The sequence below is a fragment of the Quercus robur genome, chromosome 5 (assembly GCF_932294415.1).
Source record: "Quercus robur chromosome 5, dhQueRobu3.1, whole genome shotgun sequence".
In the NCBI taxonomy this organism is placed as follows: Eukaryota; Viridiplantae; Streptophyta; class Magnoliopsida; order Fagales; family Fagaceae; genus Quercus; species Quercus robur.
Window position 1 is genome coordinate 18,184,678 of NC_065538.1, and position 26,868 is coordinate 18,211,545.

General features: G+C 31.8%; 1 protein-coding gene across 2 annotated transcripts; it reads right to left on the minus strand.

Moving 5' to 3' along the window:
* Positions 1–21,074: 21,074 nt before the first annotated feature.
* Positions 21,075–25,034, minus strand: LOC126725344 (protein IQ-domain 26-like). 2 transcript variants are annotated; one of them, XM_050430008.1, is made up of 4 exons: positions 24,285–25,034; positions 23,057–23,507; positions 22,067–22,273; positions 21,075–21,983 (listed from the first exon to the last, which is right to left on the minus strand). In XM_050430008.1, exons 2-4 carry the CDS (start codon positions 23,471–23,473, stop codon positions 21,399–21,401), a joined length of 1,209 nt encoding a protein of 402 aa, XP_050285965.1. In that variant the 5' UTR covers positions 23,474–23,507; positions 24,285–25,034; the 3' UTR covers positions 21,075–21,398. The 2 variants fall into 2 exon arrangements, with proteins under 2 accessions (XP_050285965.1, XP_050285966.1); XM_050430009.1 differs by lacking the exon at positions 24,285–25,034 and adding an exon at positions 24,000–24,265.
* Between the last annotated feature and the right edge of the window lie 1,834 nt (positions 25,035–26,868).

Below are 26,868 nucleotides of genomic sequence, written 5' to 3' on the forward strand. Positions count from 1 at the left end.
GGGTTTTATAGAGGCTAATTGTGTTTGACCCGAATTATGACTTGACCCAAAATAATATTGTTACGGTTTTTAATGAGAGATTTTTTGAGAATAATGAAATTCTTACAACTCCATAGATAGAGGCAAATTGCTGAATCACTTAAATTTTTTCTTGTATGATTGTTTTCTTTGGCGCATATTTTTTTCTCTATTTTTACATCTCACAAATCTAGAAATTTCATAAATATTCCCCTTCATTAGAGATATGCACAAAATGACAGTTTGGATGGTAAATCAAATGCATGAGAGTTTCTGAGCAAGTAAACTCAACTGATAAGAGGGGTAGCTTTTCAAAATTCATTTGTTAAATAACTCCTACCTATATTGTAAATTGTAATATGACTGAACCTACCCTTCTTGTAATAGTGTGTTCTTCACTTCTTCTTTTTCCTTTTTAATGAATCGACAAAAGTATTATTGCTAATAAAATATTTACAGTGAGTATATAAATTAGTAAAACACTGTCTCTCAGCGAAAAATAGTAATCATGTAAAATGTCATCAAAAAACTTGTTGCTTCTAATTAAGAATTTAAGATCCAAAAAAGATGATGCAAATAAGCTATACTTTTTGAGTCAAACATTTGAGGGGTAAAGAACGACAGCCAACAAAGGCAGAGAAAAATGCACCAAACACGAGAAACCCACAAAGGCAGACTCAAGATCTACAGAGGTAAGAGACCCATGTATAAACAAGACAGAAAGATTCTCAAAAAAGATAACACATGGATCCTTGAGGAGGCTCTAAAAGGGCCCATAAACGGAGGAAGCATACACCTGAAATAGGGTGTATTTTTCCCCTTAAGTGAAGCAAAAGAACAACTCTTGCGATGATGGCCAATAGAGGCTCCATTACACATTAGCACCTTTTTACAAAAATGTCTACCAAGCAATTCATGAAGATTGAAGAGTCCAAGTGATCATGCATGTTTAAGAGCCTATTTATTTTTTAGAATCATCCTACAACTATTACAAATTTTAGTACACAAATCTTATAAATTGTTATGCCAACTTTTAAGAATAAAATAAAATTAAAAAAAGATATTTAGAAACTAAGAATCTTGTAGCTTAGTGGCATTGCATTCCAGGGCAACTTAATGTATTTGGGGGGCCTAAGGCGAAAATTGATTTATCTTGTTTTAGATGCAAAATTACTACTAATTAACAAAAACTACATAGAATTTTTTCTTTTTTTAGAAATTTTATAAACAAAAAAAATTTGACAAAATTTTTCATACTTGTTAATATGGTAGATTGATAATAGTAAGTAAAAAAGTGGTGTTAATGGTGGACTTAGATGAGAACTAGTAAAAGTTTGCTAATTAAACTCTTATTATTATTCTTATTTTTTTTAGAAGTACAACATTCACAATATTTTTTTACAACAAATCCTAAGTTTTAAGTTGCATTTTTTTTCTCTCTCTCTTTGAAAATATCACTATAATTATTTTTTTTGCCATCAATAACAGGTTGTAACAACCTACTACTTAGCATAATTGTAAAAGTGTTGTAAAAAATATTGTGGACGTTGCATTTTTCTCTATTTTTTATTTGTTTTTCATCTGGTGAAAAAATATTATTTTATTTATTGATTATAAATAACCTTATTGGTTAAAATTTGGGGGCCTTTTTTTTACTTGGAGCCTTAGGTGGTCGCATTTCTTGCTCCACTGTTCAGCCGGCACTATTGCCTTCTTCCCTTTATGAAAAGAACCAAGATTTGAATCTCCCCTCCTTTTTATTATAATTATCAAATTATTTAAAATTTTATATTTTAGGATATTGATGTTGTATGGCCCTGTATCAATTACATTTATTAGCAAGTTAATGTTTTGCACATATGTAATCATTTTTATTTCAAGTGGGTTCAAAATTGTCTAAATTAAGAGAAATTTACAAGAAATTCATAATTGAGTAATGAAAATCATAATTTAATATTTACACTACTATATATAATACGTAAAATGGAAAATTTTATATCTTCAAAAGGTTGGTGCTTGGTGAATGATGAAAATTTTCATCACAAATATAGAAATATATATAGATTGCATTTGGATACTTGAATTTAGATTTGGATTTGGATTTTTAAATCAAGGGATTTGAAATTCCTTGATTCCAAATCTTTAAAATTTTAAATTCCTTGTTTGGATATATTTTATACATAGTTTTAAAAATCAAACTAGACCGGCCAGTTCACAAGTTGAATCGGGAAGCAGGCACTAATCCAATCTGATAAAAAGCTCCAAAACCAAGTAAAACTAGGAACCGAGATCAGATTCGGTTCTTTGACCATATTGATTTTTAAAACCATGGTTTTATATCTATGATGATTTGAGATTATAAAATTTAAAATCTATTGAAGTATGTCTTAATGATTTCTAAAATTTCATGGCAATTTAAGTTATCTATATCATATACTATATAATAAAAGTTGGGCTTAGAAGTCGTAGATACGCAAAATGTCTTCACCAAATTGTATAAATTTTTTTAGATTTTTCAATAAATTCATTAACTTAAGTTTTTAGATAAAAACAAAAAGTATTTGATCTTTATCAACTTCTTTGGATAAAGTAACAATAATTATTCTAATGAACTTCTTCTTCTTCTTTTTTAAAATTTTTTATAGAGTAACAATTTTACTAGCTTACGTTAGTATTTTATTTTATTTTATTGGTGATAAACATTTGTCCTACTTCATCTATTTCCTAATAATTAAGTAACAAATTTAAAAGTATTATTTTTTTCTTCTCAAAATTTTTTCTTTTGGAATAAATAACAAAAAAATAGCTAATATTTATTAACTTTAACGTAAACTTTAAAAAAAAAAAAATTCTAATAACATTAACTATTTTTTTGGATAAAGTAAAAAAAAAAAAATTAATATGTAATTAACATAAACTTCTTAATTACGTAAACTCATTTTTCTTTCTATTCATATCAAGTAATCAACTTCTTCATAACTTAAAATTATCTAACATAAAAGTGGGGGTATATATACGGTTTGGTATATTTTTCCCTTTTTCCTACCTTGCAGTTTCTTGATATATTCTTTCCTTCTCATACTTATCATACCTATGAAACTTGCATGTATGTATTTTTCCTTCTTCTTTTTGTTTTTTCATAAAATTCCCTTCTTTATTTTTTTTTTTTCATCAAATTGAATATGTTTTGTGTGCAGGTTGCCTTTTGTTTAAGTTATTTTTGTTAATTTTGATCTAATTTATATGCTTTTATGGTCTTTAGAATCAATTGTATATCTTCCATAAAAACTAACATATTAATTTTAACAAAAATTTTATTCACTTTTTGAAAGATCTGTTTTCCAATATGTGGAGACCCCACAAGTAGCCATGAGTCATGATACCCATTTTCGCGACACATTTCGTACAAGCTCAATTCAAACAAGCCCGACTTCCTTGTATTATATTTTATTCTTTTAAGCATGGCTCAAACCCATGCAACTTATGGGGAAATTGAGGAAGTGTGGTTTGGAGGGTATGGGTTGGTTTCTTTCAGACCTTTGCGTGAGCCCAACCCATGCATGCTACCAAGTGGGTAAGGGACACTGGTAACACCTCAGGCTCATGAAGGAGGTCTTGTACCCAAAATTTCCACCCCAAAAGAGTTTTTATGCTCTGGTGATTGTGCCCCTAATTTTCAGCTCAGCTCCATTTTCCACACCAAAACATAGCTGACCCTAAACTAATTAGCTAGCCTATTGTAGCCACCAAATGCAGCTATCAAAAGCCTACAATGATAAGGAAACAATAGCTAATGGAGTCAGCCACTTTATTTCCAAAATCATGCTAAAAGCATGCTAAACTCTTCCCTAAACAAAAGGAACCCAAGCCAAACACCAAATTAGTATCATGGGGGATAAAAGCCTCTTTCACTACTCAAAAACCAGTCATTTGAAACACCCCAAATTCTATATAAAACTCTCTCTTCAGCTCAAAAAAATGAACTAGCCACGTTCTACCCACATACTTGAAACTTCAGAGCAAAACTCCATTCAACCAGTCAACAATCTCACAATTCCAAAGTTTAGAGGTGGAAATATGGGTATAGGGAAACCTTCCCTCTCTTCCTCACGACCTCCCTCAATTTCCTCTTCTCGATGACTATGGATTGAAGTTTCAGACCTGCTGAACCACATTTTCCCCATAGAGCTGAAACTTGAGAGCAAAAACCGACTGAGTTAGGAAACATTCTCATAATTCTAAACCTTAGGGGTGGAAATATGGGTACAAGTGAACCTTTCCTCTCTTCCTCAAAACCTCTCTCAATTTCCTCTTCTCAGTGACTGTGGGCCGAAGTTTCAGACTTGATGAATCACTTTTTACCCATAGAGCTGAAACTTGAGAGCAAAAACCCACTAAGCTAGGAAACATTCTCACAATTCTAAACTTTAGGGGTGAAAATATGGGTACAGGGGAACCTTCCCTCTCTTCCTCACAACCTCTCTCAATTTCCTCTTCTCGGTGACTATGGGTCGAAGTTTCAGACCTATTATGTTTTTATGCTTTTTTTGCACTTTTGTAATTAGCATTTTGATTCTCTCTTGTCAAAGCATCATTAGCCTTTGTTTTCTATACATTGTGAATTTTGGGCTTGATTCTCCACCAATAAACACTTCTAAAGAACCCAAGGGGAAATTTGGGCTATTTTCGCATTTTTGGCCCTTGTTGCAAAACATCCCCCGACAACTATAAAATTGAAACCTTTGACTTTTTGTTGTCTTTATTATATGTTGACACATAAGCTTTGGAAACCTTATAAATTTCCACATCGTCAATTATTTTATTTATTAAAAAAAGAGCACGTTGAAAAACAATTGATAAAAGTAAAACACACAAAACCCTAAACCTAGAACAATAGAGCCGACTACCATTTACTCTCATCCAAGCCTCTTCCCTGCAATATCAAGATTTGATGAAGAAAGAGTATTACGATATCTATTGTTGGCATTCTCTCTCAACGCAAGACCAGATCCCTTTTACAAACCACAATCCTATCTACAACTCTTTTACTAGAATATTCATCCATGAATAGGGAGGTGTACATTTCAAATCTGCTAAAAGAGCAAAAACGGATGTTTAAAATCACTGGAACTTCCATTAGGTCAGTATTAACATGAAGAACAAAATTGCTTGCACAAAAATATTTCATAATTACAGTTTGAAAGGACCTAAAGTAGGGAAAATCAAGCAAAATCAATTGCCCTAACAATATGAGCACCACGCATAGGAATCAACAATATTAAAGCTCTGGCTAAATAAAGCAAAACATACATAAAGTGCCACTATTTCTATAGCTATCTTCACCAATGCCGGCATGGATTATTTTTTTTGGAGGCTAACCAATCTTTCACTTATATTTTTTTGTTTTGTAGTCATATATTTCTTTAGACTCTAGATCTTCTAATTTGCTAATTTTTATGGCATTGTAAAAGTTATAAAAAAGTTTTGGTTTATTTTTTGCAATATTTGAATTTGTATGCCGGCTATAACCATGGATTATTCTCTCAAGAGTATCTTATGTTTCTCTTATAATTATTTGTAGTGTAGTCTTATATATTTTGTTTTGTACCTTATCTCCTATATTCCTATGTTGTGTAGTCACATATATATTTATATATTTGTTAAAGCTTTGAGTCATCTAATTCTTTATTTTTTTTTTGGATGTTTGGAAGTTTTGACATTTGATTGTTTGATTTTCCACTTTTTTTTTTCCCTCAAAATCTGATATTTTTGGCCTTTTGAAAGTTTTAACATACTCCCTCCGTCCCACTTTGTTTGTCCTGTTTGAAAAGTCAAACTTTTTAAGGGGACATCATTTATTGTCTTGTCTACCTTTTAAAAATGTATAAATTTCCAAAACTACCCTTAAATAAATTTATCAAAAAATTGAATTAGTAAATTAATAGGGGTATAATAGGAACATTAGTATATTAATAACTTTTATTTTTAGAAACAGGATAGTATTTTGGGACATCCCAAAATGGAATAGAGGACAAACAAAGTGGGACGGAGGGAGTATGAATTTTTGGGTTTTTTTTTTTTTTTTTTACAATAATTGAACCTGTCAACTATAGCCATGGAGTATAAATGATATATTATACATTTATGTAAAGTTTTCCGGTGCATTGTATGGGATTAAGAAACATGAATTAAACTTAGTATAATGTAATAGATTTTACTTCTACTTATGTCATGTGTTAGTAATTTGGCCGAATTTGACTTGATTCATGGCCACATCATTGACGCTTATTTATTAAAAAAATATTAATTAATATATATAATTTTTTTAATTAAAAAAAACTTATTAAATTCGTTTCATGATACATTATACATGTATACAAAGTTTTCCTTTGCATCGCACAGGTTAGTGACTAATTTAAAATATATTCAAGGCTTTCAAGACTTTAAAACATTTGGTGGATTTGTCAAATCCAAATCCTTGATTTTTTTAATTATTTTAAATATATATTTGAATTTTAATAATCTAAATCTAAATCCACTTGCCCAAATTTTATCATCCAAATGCACCTATACGGGGCTGGGCCCCAAGCCTCAGGCCCAAGCCTCACTGCATCTTATGTGACCTTGTCCCTATTCTTAGACCTTTAGTCTCAACCCAGACACCTTAGGGCCCAAGAGCTAGAATAGGACCGCGCTAGCTTGAATACCTCAAGCAAACCCCCCCCCCCCCCCCCCGATCACTTCTAACCTGGTCGAGAGTGTTATTGCTCGAGGACACCACACTCGGCTGCTTGGTAATGCTTTTGAGAACATCGCTGCCAAGCGGCCTTTTTAAAGGTGGGAATTAGTTCCAATGCCACTTCCACCTTTCCCAACGGAGCATTGATGACTTACATAATTGAGTGTAATTTATCACTCCTCAACTTTAAACTTTAGTCTAATTTTATTTATTTTTTTTTGTTGATTTTAGACTTCATTATTGTTATTTAAATTTTATGTCAGATTTGAAGAAAATGAAGATTTACTCAAATAAAGAGACATGAAGCAGCTGAAAAAGGTTTTGAGCTGAACACTTGGGCTGAAAAAGGGCAATACGATGTGGCTAAAGGCAGAAAAGAAAGGCAAGAAGAAAAGAAACGAAAAGAAGGAGGCGTTGAAGTTGAACAGAGATTTTTGGGCTGAACTGAAAAAGTATTTTGGGTTGAAGAAAAAAAAAAAAAACGTTTTGGGCTGAATGTAATATTTTTGGGCTGCAACAGAAAAGAATAAAGCAGAAAAAAGAAGAAGAAAGAGTGGCTGAACTGAAGCTGAAAAACGTTTAGGCTGAAAAACTGAAAAACGTTTGGGCTTTTTGGGCTGTGTTAGGCTGCAACAAGTAAAGGGTTGGACTTTAAAAACATAGGGCAAAAAGAAAAAAGCAAAGAGGAACGCTGAAAAAAAAAAAAAAAGGACAGCCGCTGAAGCAAAAAGAGGAAAAAGGTGCTGAAGCAGAAAGAAAGAGAAGGCTGGAACAGAGAATTTTTCAGCATTTATTTTCTTTCCAATCTTCTCAGAAAAAATTATGATGAACTCGTTTGTGTTGGATTTAATTTTTAGCATGAACTAAACTTTCTTTATTCTAGGAAAACGATGTAATCTAGTTTCGAACTATACTTGCTTTTCTATGTTAATTTGAACAAATTCTCTTTATGTTTGTCTGATTTATTCTAAGCTTATTGCTTCTAACTAACTGGCCATTAATTAGATGATTTTAATCTTGTGATTTGCTGTCGAAAGAGGGGATTATAGGATAGATCTTGAATATTTCAGTATAGGTAAATATAGAGATCGAAAGACTTGTATGAACCTATGTAGTATTAAAATCATTGGTCTTAATGCTTTCTTGTTTTATTAAATTGCATACTCTTGTGTAAAATAATGAACAAGAATGTTTCCAATTGACTATCGAAAGAGGCTGTTGGATGAGTTTGGAGATTGCTAACAAACAGAGAAAATTAAATTAAATTAGCTAGATAAGTAAAGCATAGTGAGAGATTAGGTGAAATCGATTTCCTAGAAGTTTCTTTCCCATTAAGTTAATTTTCAAGCAACATCTTTCTTTTCCTCTGTGTATCTTTTATTTAAATTGATTTTATTTTAAATTCCAATTACAAAAACCTTAGTGACTTCTCTAGATAAAATCGAGATTAGCATAATTTTGGTATTTGTCAAAAGTAAGTTACCAATCCCTGAGGACGATACTCTTCTCATCACTTTACTATAAAACTACGATACTGTGCACTTGCAGTTTTGCACCGTTCAAGCATCCACTTTGAGATGATGGAATTGGACTCCCATTCACACTAGTGAGGGGAAGTAATCGTGGCACCTCCACTTACCCTATCCTATAAATAGGAGAAGTGAATGAGGAAGAGGGGGTTGGCAATTCTGAAGAGAATAGGGAGAGAAGAGAGCAACCATTCTACAAAAGAAAGATAGTGATCCTGTGAGGAAAAGAGAAGGGTTTGTGGAAATAAGAGTGTTCCTGGGCTTCCGAGCATAGGATCACCCTTAGTAGAAAACCCAAAACCCATAATACAAATAGATTGTGAGCTCAAGTAGAGGTTAAGCCCAATAGCTATATTTTGGGTACGCACAGCACCATTAAAGTAATCTAGGAATTTCATATACTTTAATAATTTTTTTTTTTTTTGAGAAATAATTACAACATGCTGCTAACCCTGCAACTCGAACTCTTTCCCCTCTAGACCCCCAAACACTTTGTACATGAATAGGTGTCAATTCAACTACAAGACTTTTGGCATATTCTTTAATAAGTAGGTGGTTCATAAATGATGATACATTTCTGTTTTCATAATGAATATAAAACTAAAAATATATATTTTTACGTAGGCATGAAGCAAAAATGATGATTCCTTATACCGCTAGATGCTAGTTACTTTCTTCAATGTTTTGTTATGCGACAGACTAATATTTGTCTGGTTGTTTTCCGGGACCACCTCTGCAACCACAAAAAAAAATTATCATTAATCTGCTTATCCATACTCTTACAAGTAGGATTTGGTAACATCATATTTATTGGACATGTCCACTTATGCAAAAATAACTCAATGTACTTTGTACTTACTGGGTTCATGCATTTTAGGACCACTTTTTTTTCCCTTTCTTTTTTAATAATTCGTTATTTGGGGATGAAAATTTGAATCCGGGTCATTTACATTGAAAACACCCAAAAATACTAGTTAAACTATGTAACTGATAACTCATGACTTTAGTTAAGACCATTCTTTAAGAATTCTATATTATAATTATTTGGTATGAGTGAGACATAAATACTACACACATTTAGAGGATTAGCAAATCAAAAAAACACAATGTCTCATGTCCTTGAAGGTTAGAATTATCCTTTTAAAGTTAGTTTTATGACAGTCAAGAGTTTTATAGTCTAATCGACACATCTCAATACACAAAGTGCTTGAGAATTTGAACAATAAATGTCTGCATTAAAAACGCTAAAAAAATGCTAGTTGAACTACAGGAGTCATGACCTTAGTTAGGACCATTCTTTAAGAATTCTATCTTATAATTATTTAGTATAAGTGAGACATAAATACTAGACACATTTAGAGGAGTTTGAAAATTTTCTATCTAAACTAGTTTGGAAAAAAAACTTTGTTCTACTATAACTATCATTTGATCAATCCTCTAAGTTACTTAGGCAAATGTAGCTTTTAGTCCATCATTTCCTCTAAAGCCCAAAGATATAGAACAAAGTTTCTCTCCAAACTTCATAGGCTGATAGCTTTTCCATCTTATGGGCTTATTGTTTTTATAAAGAAAAATGTCAAAGGCTTTGAATTATGTTATTGAGAAGTTTCAGATTAGTTCAAGACATGCAAACCTGTTAATTTTATATATATATATATACACACACATTTTTTACTTACTAAGAAAAACCTTTTATTTTGTATTGGGTTTCTTAGAGAAGGTATCCATGTCTTAGTCTAGAGTGGTAGTACTGCCTTTTCATTGACGGTAGAGGTTTGGACTTTGGAGTCTTAACTGTTTAACTCCACCCATGGGTACGAAATTTGTGATATACAAAGTTGTGTGGCTGAGTTATGGGCCCTTAGAAATGGGCTAAACCTGTGCATTTCAATGTTTTGTCCTGCTGTGATTGTTGAATTAGATGCCTTGTTAATAGTCAATATGCTCTCTGGGGACTATTCTACTGCTAGAAATTTATTGCCTTTGGTTGATGATTGCAGGGCTCTTCTCAATAGGATTCCCCATCACCAAGTCAAGCACTGCTACAGGGAAGCTACTAGCGTGGCTGATGCGCTGGCTAGTTGTGGAGCGAAGATGGAGAATGATTTTGTTGTATTTGATAGCCCTCCTGCTTTTGTTTTATCTTTTCTTGCTCAGGATTCTGCAAACTCTTGTGTACTAAGACGCTGCCGTGGCAGTGCTCATACTTTGGGTTTTTAGTTTAATGCTAATTCCTTTGAACCCAAAAAAAAAAAAGAAAACTGGGTATATATGAAATGGGCCAGGAGTTAATATATGACCCAACAAAAGTTTAACCAACAATTTGGGCCTAGTTACAACTAGTTTCAAGTTCCTTGCAAATTTACGCGGGCTGACTATTCAGAACCATGTAAGTAAATCTATTTACATAATACAAAAATTAAATTATTACCTCAATAAATTGTTCAAACCTTATGTAGAGACTTGAAGGGGTCTTGATTTCCGTGTCGAGGCTTGTAAAGAATTTGTATTACAATTACATAATTTACGTTAAATTTCATAGGGAATTGGTTTAATTGGATATAGAACTAGGTTCTTTAAAATAATATTTTTTATTATTAAATACGGAATTTTCCCTCAAACCCCAATTTTTTTTTTCTTTTTTGAAGAACCCTCTAACCCCACATTAAAATATAAATCTTACAGCATTTACTTCTAGTTATAAAAATATACAGTAAATTATTAAACTGGAATAAGAGGACTCCTAGCTATTACCATTTGCCAAAGAAGACTATTGCACAAAATGACACATTGTATCACAGTAAAATGTAAGAAAGTTTGTGAGAGAATCAATTTAATTGACATCAGAGGTAGGTTTTTAAAATAGCATTTATATTGATTGATTTTTTGAACAGGAAATTATTAAACTGGGTTATGACATAAGAGAGCATTGCTTACCTTAAGAAATATGCCAAGAATGACAACTTACATTAAATGTATTAAGTGTTGGGTTTTGTGGGGCCTAATTGTATTTGATTCGAATTATGATTAAACTCAAAATAATATTGTTACCATTTTTAATAACAGATTTTTTGAGAATAATAAAATTCTTACAACTCCATGAACGTAAGCAAACTGCCGAACCACTTAAATATTGTCTTGTATAATTGTTTTCTTTGACATATATTTTTTCTTTATTTTTGCATCTCACAAATCTTGGAATTTCGTAAATATTCCCCTTCATTAGGGAGACTCACAAAATGACAGTTTGGATCCTAAATCAAATGCATGAGAGTTTCTGAACAAGTTAACTCAACTAATATGAGGGGTAGCTTTTCAAAATTCATTTGTTAAATAACTCCTACCTATATTGTAAATTGTAATATGGCTGAACCTACCCTTCTTGTAATAGTGTGTTCTTCACTTCTTCTTTTTCTTTTTTAATGAATCGACAAAAGTATTATTGCTAATAAAATATTTACAGTGAGTATATACATTAGTAAAACAGTCTCTCAGCCAAAAATAGTAAACATGTAAAAATGTCATCAAATATACAATGTGGATTGTAGAAACATAAAGACCAACACAATTGCAGCCCAATGAAAAAAATACTAATTAATTTACAGAAGAAAAAAATAATAATAATAATAACAGAAGATTTCCACACAAAACACGTTGCTCTAATTAAGAATTTAAGATCCAAAAAAGATGATGCAAATAAGCTATACTTTTTGAGTCAAACATTTGAGGAGGAATGAAACGACAGCCAACAAAGGCAGAGAAAAATGCTCCAAACATGAGAAACCCACAAAGGCAGACTCGAGATCTACAGAGGAAAGAGACCCATAAACAAGATAGAAAGATTCTCAAAAAAGATGACACAGGGCTCCTTGAGAAGGCTCTAAAAGGGCCCATAAACGGAGGAAGCATACACCCGAAATAGGGTGTATTTTTCCCCTTAAGTGAAGCAAAAGAACAACGCTTGCGATGATGGCCAATAGAGGCTCCGTTACTCATTAGCACCTTTTTACAATAATGTCTACCAAGCAATTCATGAAGATTGAAGAGTCCAAGTGATGCATGCGTGTTTAAGAGCCTATTTATTTGTTAGAATCATCCTACAACTATTACAATGTTTACTACACAAATCTTATAAATTGTTATGCCAACTTTTAAGAATAAAATAAAATTAAAAAAAGTTATTTAGAAGCTAAGAATCTTGTAGTTTAGCGGCATTGCCTTCTTCCCTTTATGAAAAGAACCAAGATTTGAATCTCCCCTCCTTTTTATTGCAAATTATCGAATTATTAAAAAAAAGTTATTTAAAAATTTATATTTTATGATATTGATGTTGTATGGCCCTGTATCAATTACATTTATTAGCAAGTTAATGTTTTGCACGTATGTAATCATTTTTATTTCAAGCGGGTTTACAATTGTCTAAATTAAGTGAAATTTACAAGAAATTCATATTTGAGTATTGAAAATCATAATTTATTATTTACACTACTATATATAATATGTAAAATGGAAAATTTTATATCTTCAAAAGGTTGGTGCTTGGTGAATGATAAAAATTTTCATCACAAATATAGATATATATACAGATTGCATTTTGATTCTTGAATTTGGATTTGGATTTTTAAATCAAGGGATTTGAAATTCTTTGAATCCAAATCTTTAAAATTTAAAATTCCTTGTTTGGATGTGTTTTATACATAGTTTTAAAAATCAAATTGGACCGGCCGATTCACTAGTTGAATCGGGAAGCAGGCACTAATTCAGTCCGGTAAAAAGCTCCAAAACCAAGTAAAACTAGGAATTGAGATCAGAACCGGTTCTTTGACCATACCGATTTTTACAACCATGGTTTTATATCTATGATGATTTGAGATTGTAAAATTTAAAATCTATTGAAGTATGTCTTAATGATTTCTAAAATTCCATGGCAATTGAAGTTATCTATATATATACTATAAAACTAAAACCTTTGTTTTTTTGTTGACTTTATTATATACACATAAGCTTTGGAAACCTCATAAATTTCCACATCGTCAATTATTTTATTTATTAAAAAAAGAACATGCTGAAAAACAATCGATAAAAGTAAAACACACAAAACCCTAAACCTAGAACTATAGAGCGGACTACCATTCACTCTCATCCAAGCCTCTTCCCTACAATATCAAGGTTTGATGAAGAAAGAGCATTATGATATCTATTGTTGGCATTCTCTCCAACGCAAGACCAGATCCCTTTTACAGACCACAATCCTATCTACAGCTCTTTTACTAGAATATTCATCCATGAATAGGGAGGTGTACATTTCAAATCTGCTAAAAGAGCAAAAACAGATGTTTAAAATCACTGGAACTTCCACTAGGTCAGTATTAACATGAAGAACAAAATTGCTTGCACAAAAATATTTCATAATTACAACTTCAGGGGACCAAAAGTAGGGAAAATCAAGCAAAATCAATTGCCCTAACAATATGAGCACTACGCATAGGAATCAACAATATTAAAGCTTTGGCTAAATAAAGCAGAACATACATAAAGTGCCACTATTGCTAAGTGCTATAGCTATCTTCACCAACGCTAGCATGGATTATTTTTTTGAAGCTAATCAATCTTTCACTTATATTTTTTTTGTTTTGTAGTCATATATTTCTCTAGGCTCTGGATCTTCTAATTTGCTAATTTTTATGGCATTGTAAAAGTCATAAAAAGGTTTCGGTTCATTTTTTGCAATATTTGAATCTATGTGCCAACTATAACCATGGATTATTCTCTCAAGAGTACCTTATGTTTCTCTTATAATTATTTGCAGTGTAGTCTTATATATTTTGTTTTGTAGCTTATCTCCTATATTCCTCTGTTGTGCAGTCATATATATATATATATATATATGTTAATTATTGGCTCTAAGTCATCTAATTCTTTTTTTTTTTTTTTTGGATGTTTGGAAGTTTTGACATCTGATTTTTTGATTTTTCTTTTTTCTTTTTTCCTCAAAATCTGATATTTTTGGCCTTTTGTAAGTTTTAACATATGAATTTTTGGGTTTTTTTTTTTACGATAACTGAACCTGTCAACTATAGCCATGGAGTATACATGATATATTATACATTTATGTAAAGTTTTCCGGTGCATTATATGGGATTAAGAAACATGAATTAAACTTAGTATAATGTAATAGATTTTACTTCTACTTATGTCATGTGTTAGTAATTTGGCCGAATTTGACTTGATCCATGGCCACATCATTGAAGCTTATTTATTAAAAAATATTAATTAATATATATCATTCTTTTAATAAAAAACTTATTAAATTCATTTCATGATACATTATACATATATGCAAAGTTTTACTTTGCATTGCACGGATTAGCGATTAATTTAAAATATATTCAAGGCTTTCAAGACTTTAAAACCTTTGGTGGATTTGTCAAATCCAAATCCTTCACTTTTTAAAATTATTTTAAAAATATATTTGAATTTTAATAATCCAAATCTAAATCCACTTGCCCAAATTTTATCATCCAAAGTTACCATCCAAATGCACCATTAAAGTAATCTAGGAATTTCATATGCTTTAATAAGTAGGTGGTTAATGAATGATGATACCTTTCTCTTTTCATAATGAATATAAAACTAAAAATATATATTTTTCGTAGGCATGAAGCAAAAATGATGATTCCTTATACCGCTAGATGCTAGTTACTTTCTTCAATGTTTTGTTATGCGACAGACTAATATTTGTCTGGTTGTTTTCCAGGACCACCTCTACAACCACCAAAAAAAAAAAAAAACTTATCATTAATTTGTTTATCCATACTCTTACAAGTAGGCTTTGGTAACATCATATTTATTGGACATGTCCACTTATGCAATAATAACTCAATGTACTTTGTACTTACTGGGTTCATGCATTTTTGGACCACTTTTTTTTTTTCCCTTTCTTTTTTAATAATTCGTTAGTTGGGGATGAAAATTTGAATCCGGGTCATTTACATTGAAAACACTAAAAAACACTAGTTAAACAATGTAACCGATAACTCATGACTTTAGTTAAGACCATTCTTTAAGAATTCTATATTATAATTATTTGGTATGAGTGAGACATATATACTACACACATTTAGAGGATTACCAAATCAAAAAACACAATGTTTCATGTCCTTGAAGGTTAGAATGCTCCTTTTAAAGTTAGTTTTATGACAGTCAAGAGTTTTATAGTCTAATCGACACATCTCAATGCACAAAGTGCTTGAGAATTTGAACAATAGATGTCTACATTAAAAACACTAAAAAAATGCTAGTTGAACTACACGAGTCATGACCTTAGTTAGGATCATTCTTTAAGAATTCTATCTTATAATTATTTGGTATAAGTGAGACATAAATACTACTCACATTTAGAGGATTAGCAAAACAAAAAAACAATGTCTCAATCCTTGGAGGTTAGAGTACTCTTTTTAATGTTAGTTTTAGGACAACCAGACCCAAGAGTCTTATAGTTTAATTAACACCTCCTCATATACAAAGTGCTTGATGTTTAAAGGAAAAATGATTCAAACTATGATGTTAGTAAATATCTATAAAAATAAATAAATAAATAAAAAAGTTATTTTTAGGACAGGTATCATTCATCTCCTTCATTTAGTTTTTTAGTTATTAAATAATAATTTCAAATTTTAAATTTGAAAAAAAAAAAACCGCAGTCTCCTAATTTCCTTTTTTAATTATTTTTTACTGCATTTTTGTTTTCATAGAAAAATTAAACTATATATTCGAATATAATAAAACCCAGGTTTTTATTTTTAGTTAAGTGATGGTCCAAGCAATAGTGAGTAGACTTGGGTCCACAAGAGAATTGTTAGGGTTTCAGGCCTTGTTTTGGAGTTTTTTTTTTTTTTTTTTAGAGAGTTTCAACCTATGGCGTCCGCTCCTGATGATAGCTTTTTATCATCAAACTAAGACATCAATCAGTTTTTGGTGTAGGCAGGGATTGAACCCCGCATCTCTTATTCAACCATCAAAAACTTTACCATTTGAGTTAGCTGAAACCTACTGTTTTGGAGTTTTTTTAACCCTTAATAATTGATGGTCCAAAAACAATAGTGAGCAGAAAGACTTGGGTCCACAAGAGAATGGCCAGGGTTTCAGGCCTTGTTTTTTTCCCCCCGTCAAATAATGATCCAAATTCCAAACAATAGTGAACAGATTGGTCCACAATAATAGTGGCTAAAGCCTAAAGGTTTCAAATCTGATACCTTAAAAAATTCTCAAGAAGAACCTTTTGACCATACCGACAAGAGGTTGGTGTTGAAGTGATTATTATAAAATAATGACCATTTTGAATAGTGCTTAGCACATGATAGGCCAACTTAGCTAAAATATAAACCATAATTTAGGCCATTCACACTTTGTTATTTTCCCTAGAATACCGATAATGTCCATTCTCTCAAGGCTTAAAGCCACATTCCAAGATGGTCAAAGAGGGACTTTTTTGGAGGCTACTTTTCAATGTTGTAGTTTCCCCATCTAAATAGAAATTTGTAGAGAGTAATTAATGCATAATTTGACTATTAATAACCACTTTTATTTTTCTATAATTTTGGTTTTGAACTTTTAATCAAATCCATGCACCTTCTCTTTTTCAAAATTCAAAGTTTCAAAAGTACTACTCCTACATAGCTCTCTAGGGAACTGACCCTAAACTTGCATTAATATAATCAATGTCTGAATAATTTAATACAAGAACCTTAATCTTGATTATGTAAGTGCTTGTGTCAAAGACATAAGAATTTCTTTTTCTTTTTTTGAAAACACAGAGACACGACGAAAGCATAGCCTGGTCGACCAAACATATTTGGGTTAAATAGCACTTTTTCAATAAACAATTTGGCTTAAAAAATTATGGGTTTTCAGTGTTTGGATCAGAAGAGACATAATTGTTAATTAGGGAAACAAAATCTTAATTCTTTGTTTAGTCCTCAACGTCTCTTTTTTCCTGTTCAAAGTTCAAACTATAGGATCTTCTTATTGATTTATTTGCATGTGATTTACAGTGTACGTAGTGGCATATTCTGCTATATATGTAAATGCAATTAATAAACAAATGAGCAAAAGAAAGGTGAAAATTTTATAGAAAGCTTTTAAAAAACTTTAGAAGTTTTTGGTGATGATATATTCACGTGTGACTTGAATAGCTTTATCATGAAATCTTGCTACATAATTATATCAAAAAGTGTCGAAAGCTTTTGCCTTTCTCTTCATACATTACAACCTTTACCACCAAGATTCTGATAGATAAAGTAAATTAGTCAAACAATTCATCGTGTAAAAAGAAACTCATGAGTGAAAGGATTTTACTTGCTTTTTTATGGGTCTGTTTGAATACTGCTTATTACTGAAAATTGAAAATATTATAATAAAATAATTTTAAATATGTAAATAGTATCGTGGGACCTAATTTCAAAAAAGAAAGTTGCTGAATATGGTATTTATAAGTCTCGTGAACAGTGCACGAGATTTACAAGAAAAAACGCTTATGTTAGGAAACGCACAAAACGCACTTCCCAAACGGAAGCTATATATTTCAAATCCAATGTTTTGAAAAACAGTTATCTAGTGTGACTGCTGACTTGCTATTATGAGATGAATTATATTCATCTATTTTTTAAAGACCTTGTAACTAAATTGACACATCTCCATGCACAAAGTATTAAGAGTTTTAGAGGAAGAAAAAATTCGAATTGTGAAATTACCAATATGGTGTAATTAATTTTTCTTCTTCTTTTTTTTTTTAATCTATTCTCCACAAATTAGACACATAAAATACATTAATTTTAAAAATTATACGTTATACCACTATTACGAACAAGAAAGTTTAATTATAACAGAATTATCAAAAACAAAACTTTTCATTTTCATTGAACATGATTGCCACTACCGTTTTATCTTTTTGTCTAATCATATACACTTTTTTTTTCGATAACAGAAAATGTCTGATCATATACACTTTTATCATGGTCTTCATTAGCTTTTACCAATTGGCTCGATAGAATGGTCGTGTTTTTTTAAATGGAGTTGCATACTTGCATATCAGTTAACGTACTAGTCTGTGACTATCATAAAATAAGCTGCATTTCCTATATATTCAATTTTCTCACTATCACTAAAATAAGATATCTATTTTTAGTGGTTTATATTATAATAAATTTTATAATTTTATGTGTTGCCAATTAAAATAAAATAATTTAAACATTCATTAATTAGGTTATTGAAGTCTATTAATTATATTCATTGTCTAATTAATTTGTAAATATTTCATAGTAAAATTTATAATAATTTTATTTATAATAATTTTTACTTTTTTTAGTAAATCAATAATTTTTACATTTTTCCAAAAAAAAAAAAAAAACTATTGCTCTTTACAGAAGCTAGTAATTTTGCCTATATTTCACACAAAATTTACAACGTTCATGGACACATAAACAATCACCAAACGGGCACTAAAGATTTGGTAGAAAAATTATGTGTAGTTTTATTTTTAAGAAAATGTTAAAAAGAAATTCTTTAAACTCCTTTTATATATTTTGATTAGATATGAAATTTGAAAATCTAACCGTTGAATTGCATTTTTTTTATACCTTCATACTTACAAAATTTTAAAAAAATAAAAAAATCAATATGTTTAAATGTTTAAATTTTTATGGTGTAAAATTATGCATAAAAATAAGTTTATTAATTAAATAATAAATAATATCAAATTTAAAAGAAATTTGATACATATATTAAAAATAAATAATAAAAAATACAATTTAACAATTAAATTTTTAAAATTTACAAACTAATAAAAAAAATTATACTTATTTTTAACGCCTACAAAAAGATGTTTGGAACAAATATTTTCACCATCCACCTATTCTTGTCCGTGATTTTTTTTTTTTTTTTTTTGTTTTAGAATATTAAGTATTAACACATATATGAAAAGAGTAGAAAATCTTTTTAAAAAAAATTTACAATAATATATATTTAAAAGAACTTAACTCTTACATGCACAACACAACACCTAACTTATCCCTAAGATGTGAGTGAGTGGACTAATGTGACATCAAGAGAAAGGCACGGGGCAACTATGGGATGATGATTAATGTCGAAGACAAAACTGGGAAGGAGCTTATGGACACACTGCACGAAATGAGCAAATGGATATGGATGATGTATGGCTTTAAGGGATAATAATTCAGTCAAACGCCGGCTCAATTTCCCAAATTGCCCCTAGTAATGATGTAATGTTACTATTTTTTATTTTTTTTACCCGAAAGCATGTGAGCTATCATATATATGCTGATGCAAGCAGAGCCCAGAAACCCATCAATCAAATCAAAGCTCTAATCATTGCTGATAAGAAATTTAAGATCCATTAAAGGGTCCCACATATTGGCTTTCCCTCCATTTTTGGGTGGGTCCTGTTCCCACATCGAGGCTTTACCATTAAAAATTGAGAAAGCAGAAAATTAAAAATAAAAATCATTTCATACATACCCAATTTAAATTATGTAGATTAATTTTAGAAATTAGTGATATTTTATTTCCTAAAGAGTTGAATTTTTTTTTAAATGAACCAATGATTTAAGATGTGGGACTAATAACAAAAACAAAGCCTTTTATTTTATCACCTTTGTCGTAAAAATGAAGCTATGTATTTTTTTACTTTTTTTTTTAGAAAAAAAAAAAAAAAGCTGATATCAAATTAGCCCCACTTTAATCATTGTGATTTTCTTACATGATCCATAATAGGAAGGTTGGAAGGTGACTGGTAAAGTTTTTAATTTTTTTTTTATGGTTAGCTTCAGAAAAAATTGAGCTTGTTGCCAGTCAACATTTGATGATGATTCATTGAGATTTGAACCATCAGCCTAAAATTGAAATTTGAAAAGCACATAACTGTTTTGACATTATTGTTTTTGCTACTTATGGAAAATGCTCTTTTCCCGTTAAAAAGGGATAAATATTAGATGAAAGTTAAAGTAAAAATTTATGGAAACAGATTTACTGAAGGAGTGATTTCAATGGAAACAAGACCCAGATTTTTATCTCAGCAAAAAAAAAGACCCAAATCCAAAATCTTCATATTTATGTAATGAGAGAGATAAACTCATAAACCAATTCAGTGGCCAGCGTAAATCAAGCTGGATAGAGCTGGATCAGTGGAAATTACAGGGAAGTTTCATGGGATTCAAAATGGGACCAGGTTCAAAATGGGAAATAATGTAAACAAACAACTTCTACCTGGGACCAGGTTCAAAATGGGAAATAATTTAAAACTTTCAGAAATGGCTTGGCCATCCTATGTGGTACAAGGCCTCCAATTCTTTATTAGAGGCAATCTCTTTCCCATTTCTGCATTATTTATTTATTTTTTTCTTAAATACATTGGTGAAGAACTAAATTGCACCCCTGCTTCAGTTTATAGAACCACCCTCTTAGAATATATCGGATCTAGATAAGATGGAGCTAGAATTTCTAGTATAAAAAGATAACCAATTTAAAAAGATGACATAAGTAATATGAAGAATTTAGAGTCATCCATTTATTAATTGAAAATGTTAAGTTGTTAACTAGCAAAAGTTCAACTATTGAAAAGTTTAAGGAGTTATCCTCCTAAAGTATAGATCCCATATACTGTGAGATAAAAGGGAATCAAGGAACCTTGCAGCTCCTCTGCTTGTCATTGTCCAAACAGATATTCTAGAATCTAAATTAACAGAAGTTGCTCAATCTTCAGACATGTCATATGCTACAAAGGCAATCTCATTCTTCCATTATTCAATCCAAGTTTTTTTTTAAAAGACATAAAAAATTCAACCGTGAATCTTTTTATTTTCAGATCCAGAAGAAATCGAAAACATTATAAAAAATAAAAATAAAAGCTATTTAATTTCCATAAGGCATGATTCAATAAGAACTGTTTTAGAAGAATTTACATAAGGACTCTGTGCTCTCTATCCTATTTGCTGTTGATACTAAAAGTGGTAAATCAAGCTTAGAGAATCATTTAAAACTGAAATCCTTCACTGGTTCTCTCTAACAAACACAGAGGACCTCTTGACAACAATTTGTCAAAAATCTTCTTCTTCAACTAGGGAAGGAGACCGCTGCATTCTAACACTGCTGATGCTATTTCTTGCTGCAAGAATTTCATTCAGTGAGAGCCTCTTCTTTTGCCCTGGTTCTGGTCTTTGCTTCGGGGCACTGTGAGACCTCAACTTGGCCTTAAAAGATTGTGTGCTTGCCATATAGTTAGGGTAGTTCAAGTAAGACCTAAAGAAGCTGTCTCCACAAACGCTCTTGGCCGGTGTAGTTGGGGCATTGGACTGCAATGAATTACCAAACCTTGGAGTGCTCTGAGCAGTAGGGAACTTACATTCTTCACCAGTGAAGTACCATTCAAAGTCTTGAAGGTTTCGGCAATCAGGTATGGATATACGAGGAGGAATTGGACATGGGAGAGGCGATGAGATTGTTTGGTAAGGCAGGTCTTCACCACATTCAGATAACACGTTGATTCGTCTAGACCTTGATCTGGGTTTGTATGTATCAATTTCGACAATTTTTGGGCTGTCATCAAAGGCATTCATTGAAGCTTCATAAGATGCAGACAGCCTCTTACTATGAAATTCACTTCTTGTTTCATCAAATCTTTCCTGAAAATCATAAACACATTTCAATTAGACCAACTCTTAGACCACATAGAAAATATGACCAATTATGAGGAGCAGATTCTTACCACGGACATTCTTGGTCGAATCTCAGGATGAAATCTGTTCTCTTTGTTGAGAGAACGACGAGCACGTTGTGATCGAACAGCAGTCTGTGCTCTTATAAGAGCTTGCATACTATGAAGAGTTGCAGTAGCCCGTTTTCGGACAAGATAGCCTCTAACAAGAGCTTGTAACTTAACCAGTCCTTTTAGCGCTCGAAGTGCTTTTCGGGCCTGACATTGGACCAAAATTTTCATAAAAAGATTACAAAAAATTCTGTAGTAGTATAAAGTGCAACATGTGGGTGATTTCATACATAATGCCACATTTTCATACATAGAGATAGCTTTGTAAATGGGAAAAGGCACCTAAAAATTAGAGCAACATTTATGTAGTAGCCCAAGAAGGACTTCATGTAGAACATAAAAAAGCAACTCCAAATACACAGTACTACCAAAAGGAGGAAGACCCACATTAGAACCACCAAAAGATAATCATCAAAGGAATAGACCCCAAAATTTACTCATGAAAAGCAGCATGAAGACCCAAAAATGACAAATCGGAGAAACATACTTTCAAATTTCAAATTTTAAGATTCAAAAAAAACATAGGGGCCCAAAAGAGAAAAGGTTGAAGAAAAACAGAATGATTAGTCAAGACAACAATAATGTGAGACACAAATGTACAATCTTATTGACCCAAAAACACATGTACTGTTCCATTGGCATTTTGAAACTAGTTATCCAGCTTTTGAAAGCAGACATAAACGTAAGAATTAAGAAAAGTACTTCCGTTAGGCCAACCAAACAATAGTTACAGCAAAAATGTGTGTGAGACTGCAACAGACATGTCTAGAAACATTTCATCACAATCTCAAAAAAAACAAAAACAAAAAACCAAACAAGAGAACAGACACAGAGTATGTTTGTATACCGATTTTAAGTTAATTAACTTCTCAGATCAAATATGAAGCAACAAAGAATAAGGAAAATCAACAAAATTGAAAACCCACTTACCAAATAGCCTCTAAAAACAGTCTGAATCTTCACAGCACCCCACCTCTCCCTCCCACCACCAAACATAGTTCCCCTCCCATGGCTTGTCAGCCTCACAACCGCCACCGCCGCTTGCGCTGCAGCCACGGCAGCATCAGCAGCAGCTGCCGTGGCAGCAGCCACCGCAATTGCGTGCTTGTTCTGCTCCTTCTCTGTCTCAGCAATGTAGGATCTGAGCCAAGCAGCATCAGTGGCTGGCATATTAGCTGCATTGCTCACTGGAGATTGACCAACTGTTCTGGAGTCCTTTACTGACTTGCCAAAACTCCACCTTTTCTTCTCTTTCTTCTCCCCAGAAATTGGACCTGAATTCTCCACAAGATTCTTCTCCTTCTTCATCCCCAAAAAGCCCTTAAACCACCTTGCAGCTTTTCCCATATTTGCTCTATCTCTATTGCTTTAGAGTGACAAACTAGAGAGAGATAAATAAATAGACAAAAGAGTGAGAAAGAAGCAAAGTCAAAGACCCAAGTTAAGTTTATTGAGGGAAACACCCTCACAACTACCAAGCCCCCATTTTTTTCCCTCTCAAGAATTTGAACTGAAAACTAGAGAGAGAAAAACAAAGACCCAACAAATCCTAGAGAAAGAACAAACGCTATAACCTATGTCATATGTGGTACTTATTGAGAAAATTCTATCCCCTAAAAATATCCCTTCAATGAGATAGAAGCTAATAGAAGAGGAGGTACCTATCTAAGAGATTAAAAAAAAGGTCTTAAGTGGGAGAGACTAAAAATATTTCAAAACCCATGGGTCTATATGACCAAAACCCAGGTGTTGTTTATTAAGAAGAAACAATACGTAAGATCTTTAGATCTTTGCAGATTTCAAGCAGAGAAGTGATGTGAGCACTGAGCAAAAAGTGTGGAGCATAAGATTAACAAACAAAAAGTATCCAAACCTTAAAAATAGCTTAGATGAAGATTGGATTTTTTTTCTTTTTTTTAATTTGAAAAGAAATTCTGACAACACCTCGTGAAGAACTGCATTACAAGACAAAAAGATGTCACAGAAAGATACAGAGAGCGCAAACCCATTAAAATATAGACCTTCAAAAACTAACCCCATGTAAACAAACAAGAATTACAGACAAAAGGCATAAAAAGTGAAACCTTATTGGAAAGAAAGTAATAAACACTAGAAAGAAAAATAAAATTAAAAAACACACATAAACAAACTCACCCACCTTCTCAAATTCAAAAACAGCGCCGAATTCACAGCCCCACTAGTCTAAAACTACAAAAAGCACAACCCAGCTCCCTTTTCTCTCTCTCAAAGAAAGAAAAAGAAAATTTTTTCTCTTATTTTCTCTCTTTTTCTCTTTGCTTTTCTGGAGCAACGTGTACTACCCCAAATGAAAGATACTCACTGACAATCCCGTGAATCTTTCAGTATTTTATGCTTCACTTTCAAAAACCCTTTTGAGTGTTTTTCCTCTCTCTCTCTCTCTCTCTCTCTTTGTCTCTCTCTCTGACTCTTTGCTATATCTTCTACAGCTCCTAATCTATGACACTTTCAAAGCCATGAGTTACTCACTCTGATCTCTCCCTCCTGTCTTTTTTATGTTGTACGAGAACACTGAACAGCCATTAAAGCTTATTATACCCGCTAAAAGAGCTATTTTCTATAGTTTCTCTTTGTCCCAAACAATGAGCCACAAAAAAGGCTGAGACTTCGCTTTCTTTCTTGGGTTAGAGAAGATCTTTCAGTCTCCGTATCACTCATAGTATAAGATTCCCAGAAAAATTTTTCCCACTGTACCTTCCACTTCCATCACGATTCCTATATCTGGAATCTCTCTGCCATATTGTTTCTGCTGCAAAATCTCTGAAACAGTATGCCTTTTGGGTTCAAAAAAGTTTCTCTCACTACTGGGGTCTTGTAATTGAAATAAGATCAAATTTGAGTTTTATAGAAATAAAAGCATTAATAATAAATGTTGGGTTTTCATTTTCATAATTCTTGGGATACCCAAAATTTGGGTTATCAAAATTAATATTGATGGTACTAATTGTATAGTAGAAATGATAAATGCTTCATTGACAGTGGTTAATTAGCTGATATGACAGGGATTTGATTTATTTATTTATATATTTTTAAAATTTTGAAATCAAGACGTTGTTTAACATTATCGTGGTATGAGTTTATGACAGTGATGGCTAGGAAGGTAAGCTAATGGTGTAGGATATTTGACCTATTGAGTAGGTGACTACAGGTCTATTGTAACAGTTTAATTTTTTTTTTAAGAATAATTACCCCCATGCTGCAAGCTCTGAGGTTCGAATCCTTTCAATCTTAATTTTCTAGTAATTTATACATGGAAAAATGTCAATTCAAATACAAATTTTTTGACTTGTAACGGCTTAATTACAACATAGGAAAACCAGGAGACATTATTGTCATTAGTTTTCTACAATGTTAGTTGAAATTTGCCATTTTGCTAAATTTATGTTTTCTAGTTGGGCATTTTGGTAAAGTTAACAGGCTATTCTTTTTTTTCTTTTTTCTGAGAAAAAGTACCATGCATTTTATTAGAAACAATTAACCATAATCGTTTAAGAGAATAAAATTTAAATGTGAAGGAATATTCTTCATTTACATACTAAGACCGTTAACATATCTAGTAAGATAATGAGTTACAAAAAAAAAGTGAAAAACAAAGCAAACAGAAAGATCCTGACAATATCTTAACCTCAGCTACAAGGTGACCTTAGAATAAGAAAGATTCATCTTTACTGCAAAGAACTTTGATAATATTCTCAGAATCACCTTCTAAAATAATGGAGGAAAATTTAAGTTAATAGGCTATTCAAGGTTGGGAAAAAAATAATTGGATGTGAATGAGGGATAGGAACAAGGATGATTTTTTTTTTTTTTTTTTTTTTGCATTTAGCATCATTTTTGTAATATTTTAGTTAGCTATTTAGTTTACAAAACCATTCAGCAAACTAGTATCTCGAGCGTCCAAAACTTGAGTTCCAAGATAGAGCTCGAGTTTTTAAGTCTCGAGTTACAAGTGGTGGCATTTGATGCGGAAAAAAATCCATGTGAAACTCAAGTTTTTAAGACTCGAGTTCCACCATTTTCTTTCCCAATATCTATTCTTCTTCTTCCTCTTCTCCAAACAAATCATCTTGCTCTTCTCCAGCCAAATCGTATTCTTCTTCTCCGACCAGACCATCTTCCTCTGTTCTTCTTCAAAACTCCAGATCATCTTCCTCATCCTCTATTCTTCTTCGGATCTGCAGATCGTCTTTCTTCCTCCATCTTCTTCCTCTGTTCTTCTTCGTATTTGGTTCTTCTACTTCTGGTTTTTAGAACTTGAGTTCCACATGGATAAATTGTTCCATCTCAACAGTCCGAACTTGAGTATTTGGGGCTCGAGTTTGTCACCGAACTCGAGCTTCACGGACTTGAGATGCTAGTTTCCTAAACGGTTTCAAAACCATGCTTACTAACAAAATAGTCTCTTAAAATTATGCTAGATGGCAAATATCCCCAAATAAGGACATCTCAGTTGGAAACAGCTCAAGATACCTATTAAGCTACAAGGCTCTTAGCACCTCATGATAACTCAAAAATAAAATTTTGGATATAATAATCATTCTCATGAATAAGTTTTTCACAATAAACCAACTTCTCAAAAATAACAAATTTAAAAATAAAAACAAAAATCTCAAATATTCAACATAGGTTCTAGTTAGCCTAATAAATAATTTATTGTCATTGAGTAAGGGAGTTAAGCTTGAATCTCACCTACATCTCAAAAT